At 35.6% G+C, this 18614-nt stretch overlaps 1 protein-coding gene across 5 annotated transcripts in view; it reads left to right on the plus strand.

Annotated features, from left to right (window-relative positions):
• The window catches only part of GALK2 (galactokinase 2), a 110587-nt gene that overhangs the window by 2892 nt on the left and 89081 nt on the right, over nt 1-18614 (plus strand). The window contains exons 1-4 of one of the 5 annotated variants that reach the window (XM_059372787.1): nt 4452-4524; nt 10099-10138; nt 12750-12838; nt 14880-15003. In XM_059372787.1, coding sequence (XP_059228770.1) covers nt 12769-12838; nt 14880-15003 — 194 coding nt within the window. In that variant the 5' untranslated portion in view covers nt 4452-4524; nt 10099-10138; nt 12750-12768. Of the gene's footprint in view, nt 1-4323; nt 4563-10098; nt 10139-12749; nt 12839-14879; nt 15004-18614 lie in introns of those variants that run through there. The other 4 variants (XM_059372788.1, XM_059372785.1, XM_059372789.1 and 1 more) reach the window with 4 other exon arrangements.

The following is an 18614-nucleotide window of genomic DNA, read 5'->3' on the forward strand; positions in this document are numbered from 1 at the left end:
TCTTGGTAATCCTTCCTTTTCAACCCTTTCACTTTTCCCAGGCAACCACCAATCTACTTTTTGTCATATAGATTATTTTTCATTTTCTGGAATTTTATATAAATGAATCATACAGTATGTACTCTGTTTTGTCTGACTTCTTTCACTCCATATAATTACTTTGAGATTCATCAGTGTTGTTTCAATTGGTTTCAATTGATTTTTTCTTTTTATTGTTAAGTGTTCCATTGTATAGATATCTCACAAGATATCTATTCACCTGTTGATGGGTATTTGAGTTTTTTCAGTATTTGGCTAATACAAATAGAGCAGTTGGGCACATATGTGTACACGTTTTTGTGTGGACATATATTTCATTTCTCTTGAGTAATGTGGTGGACAGACAGGTGGTCTTCTTACTAACCATGCTCTTGGATAATCCCCCCTTGAATGTGGGTGGGCTCTGTGACTTACTTCTCTTTTTGTTTGTTTGTTTCAGCTTTAGTGAGGTGTGATTGACAAATAGACGTGACTTGCTTCTAATAAGATACAGCAGAGGTGATATAAGTGATTATGTGAACATAATTACATTGTACAAGATTGGAAACTCATTTTGCTGGGAGAGACTCTATCTCCCTTGCTGCTTTGAGAAAGCAAGTAGCCATGTTATGAAGGATCATGGGGCAATGAGCTGAGGGCCACATCTGGCCAATAGCCAGTAAGAAACCATGGCCTTCACTCTGACAACCCACGAAGAACTGAATACTGTTAACAGTCAGATGATCTTAGGAATGAATCCTTCCCCAGTTTAACCTCAGATAAGACTTTGCGAGACCCTAAAACAGAGGACCCAGCTGAGCCATACCCTGACTCCTGAACCATAGAAACTGTGAGATAATCAATGTGTATTGTTTTATACTGCTATGTTTGTGGTAATATTGTTATGTAGTAATAGATATGAATATAGGTAAATACCTTACAATGGGATGGTTGGTAGGTATATGCTCAACTTTCAAAGAAACTCTCAAATTGTTTCTTTAAGTGGTTTTTGCCACTTTACATATCTACCAGCAATGTATAAGAGTTGTAGTTGCTCCACATCCTCGTCAACACATGGTGTGGTTAGTTGTTTTAATTGTAACCACTCTAGCAGGAGTACAGTAGTAGATCATTGTGTTTTCAGTTGGCATTTCCTTAATGACTAATTTTGAACATCTTTTCATGTGCTTATTTGTCATCCATGTTATCCTCTTTGGTGAAGTATCATTTCAATTCTTGTGCTCATTTTAAAATTGGGTTATTTGTCTCATTACCATTGACTTGTAAGAGCTTTTTGTGCCTTTTTTGTTGTATTTAAAGAATATTTGCCAAAAACAAGGGCACTAAATTTTTTTTAAGTTTTCATCTAAAAGTTTTACAGAGTTTTAACTCTTATACTTAAGAGTTTAATTTCAGGTTTAATTTTTGTATGTAGCATGAGGTAACTGTGGAGGTTTATTTTTTTCTGTGTACAGATATTAAATTATTCTAGCTTTGTCTGTTGAAAAGATGACCCATTCTGTGTTGCATTGTCTTACTACCTGTGTCAAAAATAATTGACATATAATTTCCAACATAATTTGACCCTTTAAAAGTATATTTTTATTTGCTTTGTTACTGTGTATTATGATTATTTTGTGTTCTTTATTAAGCTGAAAGCTCCTTCAGGACACAATTATCTTATTTATCTCTGAATCCCCTGTAACTAAGTGCTTTGCCCATACCAAATGCTCAATGAAAATGTGGTATTTTTTTTTTTTTTTAAGATTTTATTTATTCATCAGAGAGAGAGAGGGGGAGAGAGCGAGCACAGGCAGACAGAATGGCAGGCAGAGGCAGAGGGAGAAGCAGGCTGCCCGCCGAGCAAGGAGCCCGATGTGGGACTCGATCCCAGGACGCCGGGATCATGACCCGAGCTGAAGGCAGCCGCTTAACCAACTGAGCCACCCAGGCGTCCCGAAAATGTGGTATTTTTAAGTAAACTCTGGCATTCATGATCCCTTACTTCTCTGGGTTGAGACATATGGTTACCCCAAATAGGCTCATGATTTAACATCCTTTCACATTGATCATCTTAATTTTTTTTTTACTACATTTATTTAGAGAGGCTGAATACCATAAGTTAGAAGGCAAAAAAGGAGGACTCCTTTTATAATAGTTAAGATCTGGACAGGAAACTCAGGGTGTACTCAGGGGGGTTAATTAAAAATTTAATGAAGCCAGCCTGGCTGGCTCAGTTGGTAGAGCATGAGACTCTTAATTATCAGGGCTGTGAGTTCAAGCCTCACATTAGGCTTAGAGTTTACTTAAAAAACAAAACCAACCAACCAACCAAAAAACAGCTGGATTTAGTAGAAGCTGAGATGGACTTCCCAACAGCAGCCATGGTTGTAGAGAAATGAGAAATGCAGCTACTGTCACAACTGTAGCAAAGGTGTGGTGTGGAGGTGGGGAATGGTGATTAATACTTCAACTTTGGCTGTAGCCTCAACTGTATACTTCACTCAGGGGAGGAATTTTCTCTCCTTCAAAGGCAAATTGACAACTATCTGTTGTTGGAGCATATCCCTTGATTTTACCAACCTAAGTGGCTTATCAAAATGTTATTTCTACCAATTTAATATCCACTCCTTCCTGACAGGAGTTCTGATGAATACAATTTGCATGATTGCATTACATTCCCACCTTGTAAACTAATGGCCTTGCCTACTTACTGCTCCTTTTAATCTGCCTCAGTCTCTTCAGATTAAATAAAATGATATATGTAAATGCATGATGCTTACAAAATACTTAATAAACATATCATCTTTAAATCAATCGACTGTTCATATTGGCCCTTCAGAATACTCTATACTGCAGTTAAGTTTTTTATCTCTAAAATTGCTATAGGAGGAATGTGCAAAAAAAAAAAAAAAGGATGATTAGGCCTGCTGGGACTTTTCATTCTTTATGCTGTCCTTGACCTTGTAAAAATGTCTTTTGTAAAAATGAAATTGCACACTTTTAGCAATATTATTGTTTGCCATTTTGGTATCTCTAATTCTCATTTGTTTTTATCCCCACCCCAAATGGTGACCATACATCCCTAGGTTTATGAAATGTGAACCATCTACTTTTCAGAAGGATGTATGGTATGGAGGCAAAGCAGGGAGCAGACACAATTATATTGTAATTCCAAATTTGTCTTTGTTTCCTTTACTGAAATCTGTAGGTTCTTTATGTTTTGCATTAATCCTCCCATGATTCCCCTGTGAACTAAAGCAGCACTGAAAGTGCTCAGTTGATAATACAAGTTTTTTTTTTTTAATATTTTATTTATTTATTTGACAGAGAGAGATCACAGGTAGGTAGAGAGGCTGGCAGAGAGAGAGAGAGAGAGAGGGAAGCAGGCTCCCCGCGGAGCAGAGAGCCCGATGTGGGACTCAATCCCAGGACCCCGAGATCACGACCTGAGCCGAAGGCAGCAGCCTAACCCACTGAGCCACCCAGGCGCCCCGATAATACAAGTTTTACTACCGATTGACCATGTGACCTTAGGAAGTCACTTCACCTTTCATTTGTTCATTAAGTTCATCTTACCTATTAAGAATCTGCCAGATACTGCCTAGATACACAGTTCCTACCCTCAACTTGCTTACTTTGTAGTGATAGTGATGGTGGAGATGGAGATGGGGAGAAAATACAAAAGAAAAGAAATATGCAGAAGTTACGAGAACCGTGAAGGAAAGAAAACAAATATACTAGAATGATGGGATGGGAATGGTGTGCTCTTTTTGTAGGGCATTTGGGATTTCTCTAGGTAGCTGAAAAATGAAGGCTTTGAACTGGTTGCAAGGGTTCTTGTAGTTTGAAAGACATGTATTTTCTTCTTTTCACTATTAATTGCATTCTGGAAAGGCCCACTGATGCCTTCATTCTGGAAATAAGCAAATATGTTTAAATCAAATGCATCAATTTTATACTGCCTTAAGGGAGTAACTAAACAATTTAGGGTGTATTTGGGGGTGTAGTTGCTGGTCACGAAAGAAAAAAAAGAAACACCCTAACTTGAAGAAAAAAAAAAAAAGAAAGAAAAGAAAAAAAAAGAAAGGAAAAAAGGCAACCTGAGGCGCAAGGTTTAATCGTGTTCTCAGATTTACGCCCCAGGGCACATAAAATAAACTTCCTTAGCTTCTTCGCATGCACCCAGGGAGTCCCTGTGCCCAGAGCTTAGAGCAGCATGGTGGCTGTACCTGACAGCTGCTGGGAGGGCACTAGGCCCTGGAGCCTGGGGAGGAGGAGCCATAGGCGGGACCGACTGGAAACAGCCACCTCAGCAAAGCGGCAGGATTTCCGCAGGGTGAGGGCCGCTGTCGCCCGGAAGAAAAGGTTCCTGTAGCAGATGTCTCGTGATTACCTTGGGAGCTCTGTTTCGCCAGTTGAAACTGCGGAGGAAAGAAGGATCTAGCGAAATATGGCTGCGGAGGGTCCTGCCACGCGTGGAGTGCAAGTGGCAGAACATCCCAGGTGGGGGAGAGGAGATGCCGCGCTTCGGGATCGCCTGGGTAGGCTAGGTGCAGATAGTGTCCAAGATTTCTGGCTCTTCGCTGGCTGCTTCTTTTGCTCCTGGGAATGGACAGAATCCTTAGGATTTTATGAGGCCGCATGGCTGGGCTTTCGAGAAAGACCGCATCTCAAAACACTTTACACCTTGATTCCTACCAAGGGTTGAGGGTTTTTATCCATCCGTGCAAATCCTTCTTCTTTAACCTTTGGTGGAAGATGGTACACTGTTTCTGCTGGGCTTTAGCAGAAGTGCCCAAACTAACTTAGAACCCCTTCTTTCTTTGTCTTGCCTGCCAGTTGGTAGTGCTTTTTAAAAAATCCCCTTTCTAAAATACTTATTGCAAACAAACACACCCAAACCCAACCCCAAACAAACCCCCCTTGCTCTCCGCTTCCCTTTAAACAAACCATAACATCTAGGCACTGTTACTTAGGGAATTAATCTGCTGCAGGTACCTAGTTACAGAATAACTTTAGTGATACCTAGTGGAGGATTCTTTTCATTTGAGGGCATCTTGTAACTAAGTAGAAATACTTAGTTCTGACATAGGAGGGAAATCTCATAGAAGGAAGTCTCTAACCTGCTGCATATTAGCTGTGCAGCTTTTCTAAGGTTGGATTCTCTCCTTCTTTGCTCTAATTTTTACTTTTTCCCTGTTAATTTTTTTCTATAACATTAAGTCTTCAAGCTTTCCCTACTTCCTGATTTTTCACAGTCATGAGGGAGTTGATAATATTATAACTTACTAAAACTTGCAAATGCTTTTTTCACCCTTAAGAAATCAAACAGTGGGTGTTTAGTTACCTGGAAGAAAGGAGAGCAGCAGGGCTTTAGACTACTCGTGTATGTCTCTGGATTTTGGTATATTCTCTGAAGGTCTTTGGGGTGTATTGTTGCCCTTACATACTTGAATGAACTAGGACACATTGTGAAAGACATGCTTCAAATGAAATTCATCAGGAATTTGTTATGTGAAAATAATCTAGCCCCTTGTAGTTTAGTTTTTTTTAAAAAATTTTTTTACATGAAACATATCCATGTATAATTTCTTGTTTCTATTAGTTATGATTTAATTATAATGCTTAATATTTCTATAATTACTGTGTGGGGGAAGGGGAATGGTGGTAACATGTACAGAAACTGAAGAATTATTTACTAGGTTTCCTTAGAGTTGTTTCTTGCCTTTTAGGAATTTCACAGTATTCATTCATGCAACATACATTTATTGTTAACCTTTATCATTCTGTGTTAGCTGCAGAAGAGATCATAATAGTGGTTAGATAATTGTGCTCTGCCATTTTCTTGTTTTTCACTTGTGCATGAAATACAGTAATAGGTTTCAAGCAATGTTTCAGCCACTTACTCATTTTAACAGGGACGAGTTCAATGAAATCTAGGTAGTATATCTATAAGCCCACCTAACTGGTCATATGTTGCAGTAAGCTGAAGGGGAAAAAAATGCATAAGGGCCTCGTGGCCAGACTATCTTCTTTGGAATTCCTACTCTTTCTTTAGAATGCCTCTTCAACTTCACAGGGCACCTGATATTCTAAGTAAAGGCACTAGTCAGTCACATTAAACATTTCAGCAAACATAATTTCTTTTTTATATAAATATCAAATAGAAATAGAAACTCTAATTTTTTTTCTGCATTTCAATCTCACATATTCCCTGTACTATAAGACTACTTCAAATTCCAGTGTTCTAGCTTTCTTAATGCATTCTTAGGAGTAGCTTTCTTAATGCATTCTTGTCTTTGGAATGAACCTTTAAGCTGTTGGATTATTGTTTTTTTTTTTGTAACAGCTTTATTGATATGATATCCACATACTGCAGTTCACCTGTTTAAAGTTTACAATTAAGTGTTTTTTTAGTATATTCACAGGATTGCACAGCCATTGCCATAATCAAAGTTAGAACATCTTCATCATACCCCAAAGAACTCTGTATCCCTCAAACTATCACTCCCACTCCCACCCCACCCTTCTCTACTTTGCCCTAAGCAACCACTAATGTACTTTCTGTCTCTATAAATTTGCTTATTCTGAACATTTCAAATAAATGGCATCATATAATATGTGGGGTTTTTTGGTGACTGGCTTCTTTCACTTAATGTAATGCTTTCAAGGTTCATCTGTGTTGTAACATGTTATCAGTATGTCATTCCTTTTTAATGCTTGAATAATATTCCATTGTATGATATTATCACATTTTGTTTATCTATTCACTGGTTGATGGACATTTGGGTTGTTTCCATCTTTTGACTCGTGAGTAATGATTTTGCATGAATTACATTTTTAATATGAAAGATTTGGATTATTTCAAAATATATTCATTAAAAATTAATATATAAAAATATTCATTAAAGCTTGAAAATTTCACAGTTCCTTTCCTCACTATAGTCTCTGATTGCTATCCTATGCCAGTTCTTACTCCCTTCTTAGAAGTTATCCATTTGGTTAACATTCTTGTAATATCATTTTATCTTTATGGTATCTTTATATCTTTACTGTATCTTTTATATAAAAATATATTTATATATTATATATTTACAAAATATAAATTTTATGTACTTATATCTTTTATATTTTTACTGTATCTTTTTATCATTATTACCATTTTTTATAAAAATAGTATAGTCATAAAAGTGAAATCATATTTATTTTTCTGTTACTTACCTTTTTTCACTTAATAATACTTCTCAGAAATCCTGGCATATCAGTCCATACAGATTTATATCATTGTTTTTTAGGGCTGAGAGTATTTCATAGTATGAATAATGCTATTTATTTAACCACTCAACTGCACCGTACATTTAAGTTTCCAGTTTTTCACTCTCATAAAGTACTTCAGTAAACATCTTTGTACATATATCTTTGGGCATTTTTGATGCTCTTTCTTTAAGCTCATTAATGGAAATGGAATCAGAGTCAAAGTTAATAAGTATTTAAAATTTTGCTAGTTCTTGCCCTGCAAAAAAAAAAAATGATATATTAGATTGTCTATTTGTTGTTAGTTTTTACGAACTCTTTATATATGTATATATTTTTTGTATGAAGGGATATAGTTTTGGATATAAACTATTTGTTGTTTTGTATATATTATATATTGTTCTCAGTCTAGCACTTTCCCTTTAATTTGATGATGCCTTTTGTTGTGTAGATATTTTGTACTTTATGCATTATAGTACATTGTTGAATGATATCATCTTTGTCCTTATTCTGGTATCAATGGGGAAGCTTCCAATATTTTGTCATCATATAAGTTGTTTACTATTTCTGATAAGTAGCCTTTATTAAATTTAGGACATTTCTTTCTTTTCTAGCCTGTCCATGCTTTTTAAATTATTATTATTTTAAATTTTATTTAAAAAATTAGTCATGGTTATTGAATTTTTGTGCATATTTTGAGAGGACCATGGAATTATAAAGTTTTCCCCTTTTATTTGGTTGGAATAGTATGTGTTTAATGAAGAGATTTCCTGGTACTATCTTTATATTCCTAGAATAAATTCTGTTCACAAATATTAAATAATGTGTGTTGGATTAAAATTACCAATATTTGTTTTTTCTCTGTTTTTACAGGGGATAATAACCTGTATTTTGCTTTTGTGGGCTATTGTTGTTTTAGCATCTGGGTTATTCTGGCCTCCTAAAATGAGATAGAAAGCAAACAGGAAAGATGTTAGGGTTCAAAGCTGATGGCCAACAAAAAATTCTTGAGATGTCTTTGGTACAAAATGGTGGTTTTATTAAAGCACTGAGACAGGACCTGGGCAGAAAGATCTGCATTGGAGTTGTGAGGGGCAATGATATACCTTCAAGTTGAGAGGGGAGGTTAGTGTTAGTCTCTAAGGAATTTTGGAAGCAAGGCTTCCAGGATCTTGAGGGGGCTAGCTATTGTTAGGAAGAGGTCATTCATTACTGACCAATAAAACCTTAGTCATGAGACCCTTCAGATCTGTATCAATGGGTCATAAGCTTGGTGATGATTGCTAATAAATACCTTGGGGGATTTAGAGATAAGGAAATTTCCAGAGGAATTTTTATATATTTAAGTGGCTTACAGGATCTTGGGGGTTCAGGCAAAGATTGCCTTTTGCCCTTAGCGAAGTTCCTAGAGGAATGTCACTCTGCCTGTTTCAAGGACTTGTCAATGGACTATAAGGTGTAAGGAAATTTCATTTTTCTTCTGCCTTTGTTTACCACATCAGAAAGGCTTTCTGTAGCTTGTACTGTTAGAACCATTTATGAAAGCAAAGCATCATCTTTATTTAAGGTCTGGCAGAACTAATTTATAACATTTTCTGAGCCTTGTTAAGGAGGTTATTTCTGACTACTTTTTCTGTTTCTCTTCTGTCAATTTTTAGATACATAATGTATATATCTTTATACATGTATATATACATATATATATATCTCTTAAGTCAAAAGCATTCAGAGCACCAGATTCAGCAATTTGTGTGGTGATGTTTTGGCCAATTCTGCATATAACAGTATAATCTTTGTAGGAGCTATTATTTTCTCTCTTTCTTTCTTTTTTTATTCTTTTTATTGTGGTAAAATAAGTATAATATAAAATTTGACATTTTAACCATTTTAGATATAAAATTCAGTGACATTAGTTACATTCACACTGTTGTGTAATAACCACTGCTGCATATTTCTGACATTTTTCATCATCCCAAATAAGCTCTCTATTCATTAAGCAATAACTCCCTATTTTCTCTAACCCTCAGCACGTGGTAACCTCTAATCTACTTTTTGTCTCTATGAATTTGCCTATTTTAGGTATTTTATATAAGTGAAATCACAAGTATTTGTCCTTTTGTGTCTAGTTTATTTCACTTAGCATAATGTTTTCAAGGTTCATCCATATAGAAGCTTGTATCAGACCTTGATTCTTTTCTGTGGATCAATAGAAAATTCATACATACACACATACACACCACATTTTGTTTGTTCATTCATCTGTTGTTGGTTACTTGGCTTGTTTGCACCTTTGGACTATTGTGATTAATGCAGCTGTGAACATTCTTGTGCAAGTGTCTGTTTGAATCCCTGGTTTCAATTCTTTGGACATATACATGGAAGTAGAAATATTGGGTCATATACTACTTCTGTGTTTAACCTTTTGAGGAAACACCAAACTCTTTTCTATTCTGTTGTTTTTAATGCTATTGTAAGTGGAATTGTTTCCTTAATTTCACTAGATCTATTGTTTTGTATCCTGCTTTTTTTTTTTAAATTAACATATAATGTACTATTTGTTTAGGGGTACAGGTATGTCATTAGGGGCTATTATTTTCATATTGAAAATGCTCATTGTACTCTTGGGGAAGGGACATACTTTAAATGACTACATTTTAAGAGATGGAGTCTTGCTGGTGACACCCAGAGCTGTGAAGAACAGTACCCCATTTATAGCCATACTGCTTCATTATTAGAGGATTAGGTATGAAGTTTAGAACAACACTGTACACTTCAGTTCTTTCTATTCTTAGAGAGAAATACTTTTCTTGTTTCCTTTTATAGCTTCCATGCATTTGAATTTCAAAGGGAGGAATGTTGAATGGTAAGTAAGCCTCTGGTGCTGAACACTTAAAAAAGGCATGGACAGACTGCCTTCCTAAGGTAGTGTGGGAAAAGGGCACGTTTGAGAACCCCCAAATCATTTCATTAAAGCACCTTTTAGGAGGCTCATTCTAGCTCTGCTGTTAGCACTTCACTTTGTATTTTCAGCACTCATAAAGGCAAATTAATAAGGATTCAAATTCAGCCGACCTTGAATGTTGTCTGCACATGATTTTCAGCAGAAATAAAAATGAGCCTCTGTGGAGGCTCTGGCTTCCTCTTATGGAAGCCAGAAAACGAGGAGTTACATGCTTCTCCCTCTTTCTCAATTTTTCTCACTTCTAATTGGTCACTAATTCCTATTATGGCTTTGACTTTTTAAATATCACCTTAATTTAATTTTCACCTTTTTCTATCCCCATCACTAACGTACACTTAAACTTTCTCTCTAGGTTTACTGTAAATGGCCACCTATTGGATTTCTTTGTTTTTACCTTGTCTTCCTCCAGCCCATCAATATTTGTAGGATCAATATTTGTAAATATTCCATGCATTCTTTTTATATTTCCCATCAACAGAGTATAATGTTAAGTATATGTACATATCCATAATCTATGAATTTTGTTGTTTGAGTCTTTTTTTTCCCTTTTGTCTACCTGATCTTTTTTTATACTGAGAAAGTTATCTTATAGCCTTTTATTGTTAGTATATTTCTATCTGTATTTCCTTACTTTACATATAGATTTGCCTTATAAAAGTGGTTGTAGTTTCATTTGGGGGCTTTTCTTAAACTATTACCTTTGTTCTGAATTGCAGTCCTCAGCATTAAGAACTTTCCCTGTATGTTCTTTGGCACACATTCTATGATGTCTGATATCAGGATTACTATCTCTGTTTTCTTATTTCCTAAACTCTGCCACCCAGATTATGTTTTTTGAGAATTTGAATTAATGGACACAGACAATTAATTAGATAGTATCGGACACAGGAGCTGTTAAATCTTGTAGAGTTGAGGCCACAGTGTCAAGAAAACTGAAGGTATGGAGGAACAGAAACCAAGATACTCAGAGAGGCAACTGAAATGTGAGCAGCACTGAACAAAGAGAAGTGGAGATGGTGTCTTTGGAGGGATGACAGAATGAGACATGAAAAAGAACCAAAGACACTAATATAAACAGTTTCTGATGACTGCCCGGTTCTTAGGACACCATCTTGAATAACTTCCAAAGATATTCAACATATCTTTCTATCATTATAATTTCCTTTTTATTTGAGCTGTTTTTGGTATGATTTTCTGTTTCTTACAGCAAATTAACCTTTAAGATCAATCAATTAATGAGTATCTTGAATATAGTAGGCTTTAAAAGATATTTATTCTCCTGCAGTTATTATGCAGATACACTATGATGTGGGACTATTAACAGTGGGAGGGTATTCATAGAAGTGCCTTGAGGTGATTGAATGGTATAAAATTATTAAATCTATTTTAAGAATTTTGGATCTATAAGGGAAAATGATTTGCTCCATTGAAATTAGAACCGTGGTCTCCTGATAACTACTCTAGTTTTCTTTTCCTTTCTTTCTTTCTGTCTTTCTCTTTTTTTTTTTTTTTAAAGATTATTTATTTATTTATTTATTTGAGAGAGAGAGAGAATCAGAGAGACAGAGAGAGCACAATCAGGGCAGAGGGAGGACAAGTAGACTCCCTGCTGAGCAGGGAGCCTGATGCGGGACTCTTTCCTAGGACCCTGGGATCGTCGTGACCTGGGCTGAAAGCAGACTCCAACTGACTGAGCCACCCAGGCGTCCCACTCTTGTTTTCAATTGGTTACTTGTATTGGGTTGAATAGTGCCTCCTCACCTGCACCCCATTCATGTCCACCTGGAACCTCAGAATGTAACCTTATTTGGACTAGCATTTCTGTGTACTTAGGTAATCAAGTTAAGATGAGTCATAGTGAATGAAGGTGGGCTCTAATCTGACAAGACTGGTGTCCTTATAAGAAGGAAAAACAGAGACACACGGGGAGAATTCTGTGTGGTGACAGAGACAAAATTTGGATTGATGCAGCTGTAATCCAAGGAATGCCAAGGATCGATGGCTACCACCCGAAACTAAAAAGAGGCAAGAAGGGATTCTCCCCTCCAAGTTTTAGAGGCGCATGGCCCTACTAACACTCTGATTTTGGACTTCAAGTCTCTAGAACCATGAGACAATGAATTTCTATTATTTTAAGCCCCTCCCACTTTATAGTATTTTATTATGATAGCCTTAGGAAACTGAAATACTACCCTGTACGATTTCTTTTAGTATAAAGAGATTCTTCTCTGAATATTTTTCTAGAAAGTTATATTCTTTATAATTGAAGGAAATAATTTTTCCTGTTGAGTACATTAATCTTTTTTTATTCTTCTGTGTGCTTATACTATGTGTCACCTAGGAAGTTACCATACTGTCATATCCTAGGATTTTCAAAGAAGTATGTCAGTGAAAAAATTTTGCTTTTCTTTTTAGAGATAATTAATGGTGGTAGGTATATGAAATATGTTTGTATATCTTATGGATTTTTCTGTTATACAGATATCCTGAAGTATTCTACTTTTGCTTTCAGATTGCTGAAGCTAAAGGAGATGTTTAACTCTAAGTTTGGATCCATTCCCAAGTTTTATGTTCGAGCACCAGGAAGAGTCAACATAATAGGTATTGCTAAAGTTCCTTCTCTTATTTTTTTCTTCCTTTAGTAAGATCTAAATTTTTATTAATATACTTTTTTTTTAACTTTTCTCAAGAGAATTGAAAAAATAGAGTATTTCACATTTATCTCTTATAGCAAGTTAAGCTTTTGCATAAAGAACACACTTTTTTCATCATTCCCAATCCATGTGATTAATGTTAATTTTGTCCATTTATTTTAGAAAATGTATTGAAACTTCATTGTTAATATTGTTTTCATGAGAGATGAGAAGATTTTTTGTGCTGCATGTTAAATTTTTAGATTGTGGTGAATAATCTTGATGGTTTTACATTTACTCATTGGATTAGAAAAATACTGGGAAGCTCTTTTAAAAGTGTGGTGACCCGGAGGGGGCAACTGTGTGGCTCTGTTGTTAAGCGTCTGCCTTTGGCTAAGGTCATGATCCCGGGGTCCTGGGAGGGAGCCCAATGGCAGGCTCCCTGCTCAGTGGGGAGTCTACTTCTCCCTCTCTCCCTGCTTGTGTTCCTTCTCTCAATGTCTCTCTCTGTCAAATAAATAAATAAAATCTAAAAAAAAAAAGGAAAAAAAAAGTGTGGTGGCCTGAAGAGTGAATAGGTTGCATTAAGAGAAAATGGCATGGGGAACTGAGGAAAAATCAGGAGTCAAGGAGAATTAAAAAGAAAACTTTCTATAATGGAAAATATAATCTTACAAAAAAGTCTTTGGAATAATATAATGAACTACCATATACCCAATACCTAGGTTCAATTATTATCGACTTATGTGACTTATTTTATTTTGAAGCAAACAATGGGGGATTTTAAAAAAAAATGGGATGTTTAAGCACAGTTAAGTGAGGGAGGGAGGGGGAATGGTGTAAAGCCTTTGGAGAGAAAGGGATTGTAGATAACTGAGAAGAGAAGAACTGATGGAGCAGATTTCCCGAGAAGGTTAGAGAGGGCATCAGAAGAGGGCACTTTGACTCTTTGAACAGCCAGCAAGAGAAAAAAATGGTGCAGGTTCATGTAGGTAAGTGTGTAACTTTCTACTTGGGAACCACTGTTTTATATTACTATCTTTTTTGAAGGAGGTGAGAAAGACAGCTTTGAAAACCACTTCTCCATCTGTCATTGTCAACCCATTAAAAAAAAACCCTTTTATCAATTCATTTTAAAGGACACATCAATATATGAAGAAAAGTCTTGCTACCTGTAATAATATGTAAAGTAATAATTATTTAAAAACACAGGTATAATTATGCAGTTGAATTGTCTTCCATTCATATTGTGTTTCTTAGCTGGGCAGTGTTTGTCGTAGGAACAATCAGGCATGAAAACCTGTCCTGGGGAAATATAGATGAGCTTGCTTATTGTGCTTATTTCTTTCTTGAATTGTTATTTTGTATTTAAATCTTATGAATAACAACCTTGAGATTAAATAGCAACTTGGAGAAAACATTATGGTACAATAGGAAATAAAATTCCTGCTGATGATTAGAGCTATGCCTAACACACTCAGCACAACTTATCCATGCCAGTCTAATTTGTTAGACATTTATTTAGGCCACAAATATAAATAAAGTGAAGTCCTCAACTTTATGGGTGTGTTGGCTTAATAAGGAAGAGAGTGAAATTCACAAAATGTTAATATAAGGCAGTGTGTGAAAAGCTTCAATTGTTCATAGTTAACAAGGTAATATGAAAGAGCAACAGAGAAAGGAGATATTACTTTTCGGATACTTCATATAACTAGTCACAAAACAAAATACTTGAAGATGATCACATGAATTAGAAAGCAGAAAAAAACTTGTGAAGTTTTAAAGAAATCTAAAAATTAACGGAAACTAATTTATATACTTATTCTCGCAGAAGTTTCTCGGCTCGGATGTCGGGGAGAATAAGAAAACTGAATCATTTTCTGTGCATAGTATTTTTATTTTCTGTTAAAACCTGGCTTGTGGTCAAGTTTTTCCTGTATATCAACCTGATTGAGATTCTCTTGTGTCATATGCTAGCAATATTAAAAATTCTTTATCTTTTTCTCTAGGAGAACATATAGATTATTGTGGATATTCTGTTCTTCCTATGGCTGTAGAACAAGATATGTTAATAGCTGTGGAACCTGTGAAAACACAAACTCTTCAACTAGCCAATACAAATCCCTTATACCCGTGAGTATTTAGGATTGCTACTGTGTATAATGGTGTGTGTTTGTGTGTGTGTGTTTGTGTGTTCTTATCCAAATGAACTCTTTAGAAGCAACCAAATTTGTAATCATTGACTTTATTTAAAATCTGTATCTGACTTCCAAAATAGTCTAAGGCTGCTCTTTAATATTTGTTCCTCCCCCCCCCCTTTTTTTTTTTTCCATTTGCTCATTCATTTAAGAAGCATTTCCCATTTTAGATCCTGGGCTGTACAAAAATGAAAATAACTGTCCTTGTCTAGAAGGTATTTATCACCTGTTTAGGTAGCTGTCTTCAGCAAAGTCAGTGGTGGTGCTTTTCTTATGTTACTAGGGCACCCTCTAATTCTCTCGTCATAACATCTTACCATGCTATAGTACAATTACCTGCTTACTTGCCTGTATTCCCCCAGTAGATAATAAACTCTGTGCATTCAGGAACTGTAGACTCTCCAGTGCTGTGAGGCTTGGTGTCAAACTTCAAGTTTGGTGCTTTATAAAATTAAGGGAATACTTTTTTGTTTCTTGTTGTTTTTGAATTCTTAGTTTGCTAAGATTAAAAGATTAAAAAAATTTGTTAATCTATTAATTGAATTCTATTAAATGTCTATTCAATGAAGAACAGTTTTAAAAAAACATGAATTACACTGATGGATTTTCTAATGTTGAGCTGTTTTTGCTTTCCAGGGATGAGTCCTACTTGCTTATAAGATAGTATGATGGACTTGATTTGCTAATTACAAAAAATAGATTTGGGCATATGATTGGCACCTTTTATTTTTGGCTTATTGTTCATTGGCTAGTTTGTCTGCAATAATGTTTATTCATTGAGTAAATATTTTTTGCATGCCTTTATTAAGGCACAATACGAGGCTGTGTCTGGCTTCTACATTTGAAACCTTTAAAGAAAATTTTACATTGTCTCAAACACAATTTTGTGTCATTATTTGTAAACATTTAAAACTGGCTACGTAGCAATTTGTCATATCGATTTACTCAAATTCACTTAACCATTCCCACCATCATGAATGTATGGTTTCAGTTTCATTTTTTCACAAACACAGAACCTGAAACAGACTTGAATGAAGGTAGAGTATTTGGGTGTGGTACTGAAACAACATGGAGAATGATTCAGGGAACCAGAGAGGAATTACTAAGGTAGGTAGTCCCTGCTGTAGGTAAGGGGATTCATTCTACCAGGACTTCTAGGAGGTATGCAGCATGCCTCCCAGAATTGTCCAATATTGTGTAGCATTCATTGCATGGAGATACTATACTTTATTTACTCACCATTGATGGGCATTTAGATCATTTCTAGCTTCTGGCTATTATGGATAGTGCTGTTGTGGATATTTATAGACAAATCTGTGTGTGGACCTGTATTTCATTTTTCTTGTCAATATCTAGGACTATTTGGTTTACCTTTTTAAGAACTTGCCTGACTGTTTTCCAGAGTGTTTGTACCATTTTTTATTCCTATCACCAGTGTATGAGAGTTCCATTTGCTCTACATTTTTGCTAACATGTCTTTTTAAATTTTAGCCACTTTCATAAATATGTACTAGTACCAAATTGTGGTTTTTAATTTTAATTTCTTTAACTAATGATGTTGAACATCTTTTCATGTACTTGTCATATAGATATCTTCTTTGTTGAAGGGCTTGTTCAAATCTTTTGCTCATTTTTAAGCAGAATTTTCACCTTCTACTATTGACTTATAAGATTATCTTTTATGATGTGGATACAAGCCCTTTGTCAGATTGATTTTTTAAAAAAGATTTTATTTATTTATTTGACAGAGAGAGATCACAAGTAGGCAGAGAAGCAGACAGAGAGAGAGGGGATGCGGGGCTCGATCCCAAGACCCTGGGATCATGACCTGAGCCGAAGGCAAAGGCTTCAACCCACTGAGCCACCCAGGCGCCCCCAGATTAATTTTTTGCATATATTTTCATCTAGTCTGTGCCTTGGATTTTCATTTTTTACTATGCCTTTTGAAGAATAATTTTTAATTTTGATCAAGTGCAATTTATTGATTTTTTTCATGGTATATAGTTTTTCTTTCTTTTTTTTTTTTTAAAGATATAGTTTATTTATTTGATATAGAGAGCTGGAGAGAGAGAGCACTAGTGGAGGGAGAGGGACAGAGGGAGAGGGAGAAGGCTCCCTGCTCAGCTCAGCCCATGAGCTTCACCAGAGCTGAAGGCAGATGCTTAACAAACTGAGCCACTCAGGTACCCCTCATGGTTTATAGTTTTTGACTTTTTAGGAAACTTTTGCCAAACCCAAGGCACTGAAAGTTTTTGTAGTGTTTTCTTCTAGAAATTTTATAATTTTAACACTTAAATTTAGGTCTATGATCCAGTTTGATTTAATTTTTATATGTGGCATGAGATGAAGGTTGAGGATTATTTTTTTGCTCATAGCCATCCAATTGTGTCCTATCATTTGTTGGAAAGATCTTTTTCTATTGAATTATCTTGACAAACTTTGTTGAAAAGCAGGTAGCAATAAATATACGGTTCTGTTTCTGGACTCTATTCTGTTTATTGAGTGTTTTATTTGTCTATCTTTTAAAATAAGATTTATTTCTTTATTAGAGAGTGAGAGCACATGCATGAGCAGCGGGAGAGGCAGAGGGAGAGTGAGAGGAAGAATCTCTCAAGCAGACTTAGCACTGAGCATGGAGCTCCTCTCAGGGCTCAATGTCATGACTTTGAGATCATGACCTGAACTAAAATCAAGAGTGAGACGCTTGATCAACTGAACCACCCAGGCACCCCATGTATTATCTCTATGCCAATATCACACTATCTGAAAACCATAGCTTTTTAAAAAAAATTTTTACTCTTTTTGAGTATAGTTGATATACAATGTCACATTAGTTTTAGGTGTACAACATAGTGATTCAGCTTCCCTATACCTTATGTTATGCTCACAAGTGTGGCTACCATCTGTTACCATACAAGGCTGTTACAGTATCATTGACTATATACCCTATGCTGTGCCTTTTATTCCAGTGACTAAGTCATTCCATAACTGGAAACTTGTATCTCCCACTCTCCTTCACTCATTTTGCCTATCCCCCCTCTCCCTTCCTTCTGGCAACCATCAGTTTATTCTCTGTATTTAGAGATCTGATTCTGCTTTTTGTTTGTTTGTTTATTCATTTGTTCTGTTTTTTAGATCTCACATATAAGTAAAATCATATGGTATTTGTCTTTCTCCGTCTGACTTATTTCACTTATCATAATACTTTCTATGTCCATCCATGGTGTGACAAATGGCAAGATCTCATCTGTTTTATGACTGGTCATATTTTATTGTATATATACTACATTTTCCTTATCTATTGATCTATCTGTGGACAGTTAGGTCACTTCCATATCTTGACTATTGTAAACAGTGCTGCAATAAACATAGGGGTACATATATCTTTTTAATTAGTGTTTTCATTTTCTTTGAGTAAACACCTATTAGTGGAATTACTGCATTGTATGACGTTTCTGTGTTTAATTTTTTGAGGAACTTCCATACTGTTTTCCCCAGTGGCTGTACCATTTTATTTTCCCACCAACAATGCATGAAGGTTCCTTT

The sequence above is a fragment of the Mustela nigripes genome, chromosome 13 (assembly GCF_022355385.1).
Source record: "Mustela nigripes isolate SB6536 chromosome 13, MUSNIG.SB6536, whole genome shotgun sequence".
NCBI lineage: Eukaryota > Metazoa > Chordata > Mammalia > Carnivora > Mustelidae > Mustela > Mustela nigripes.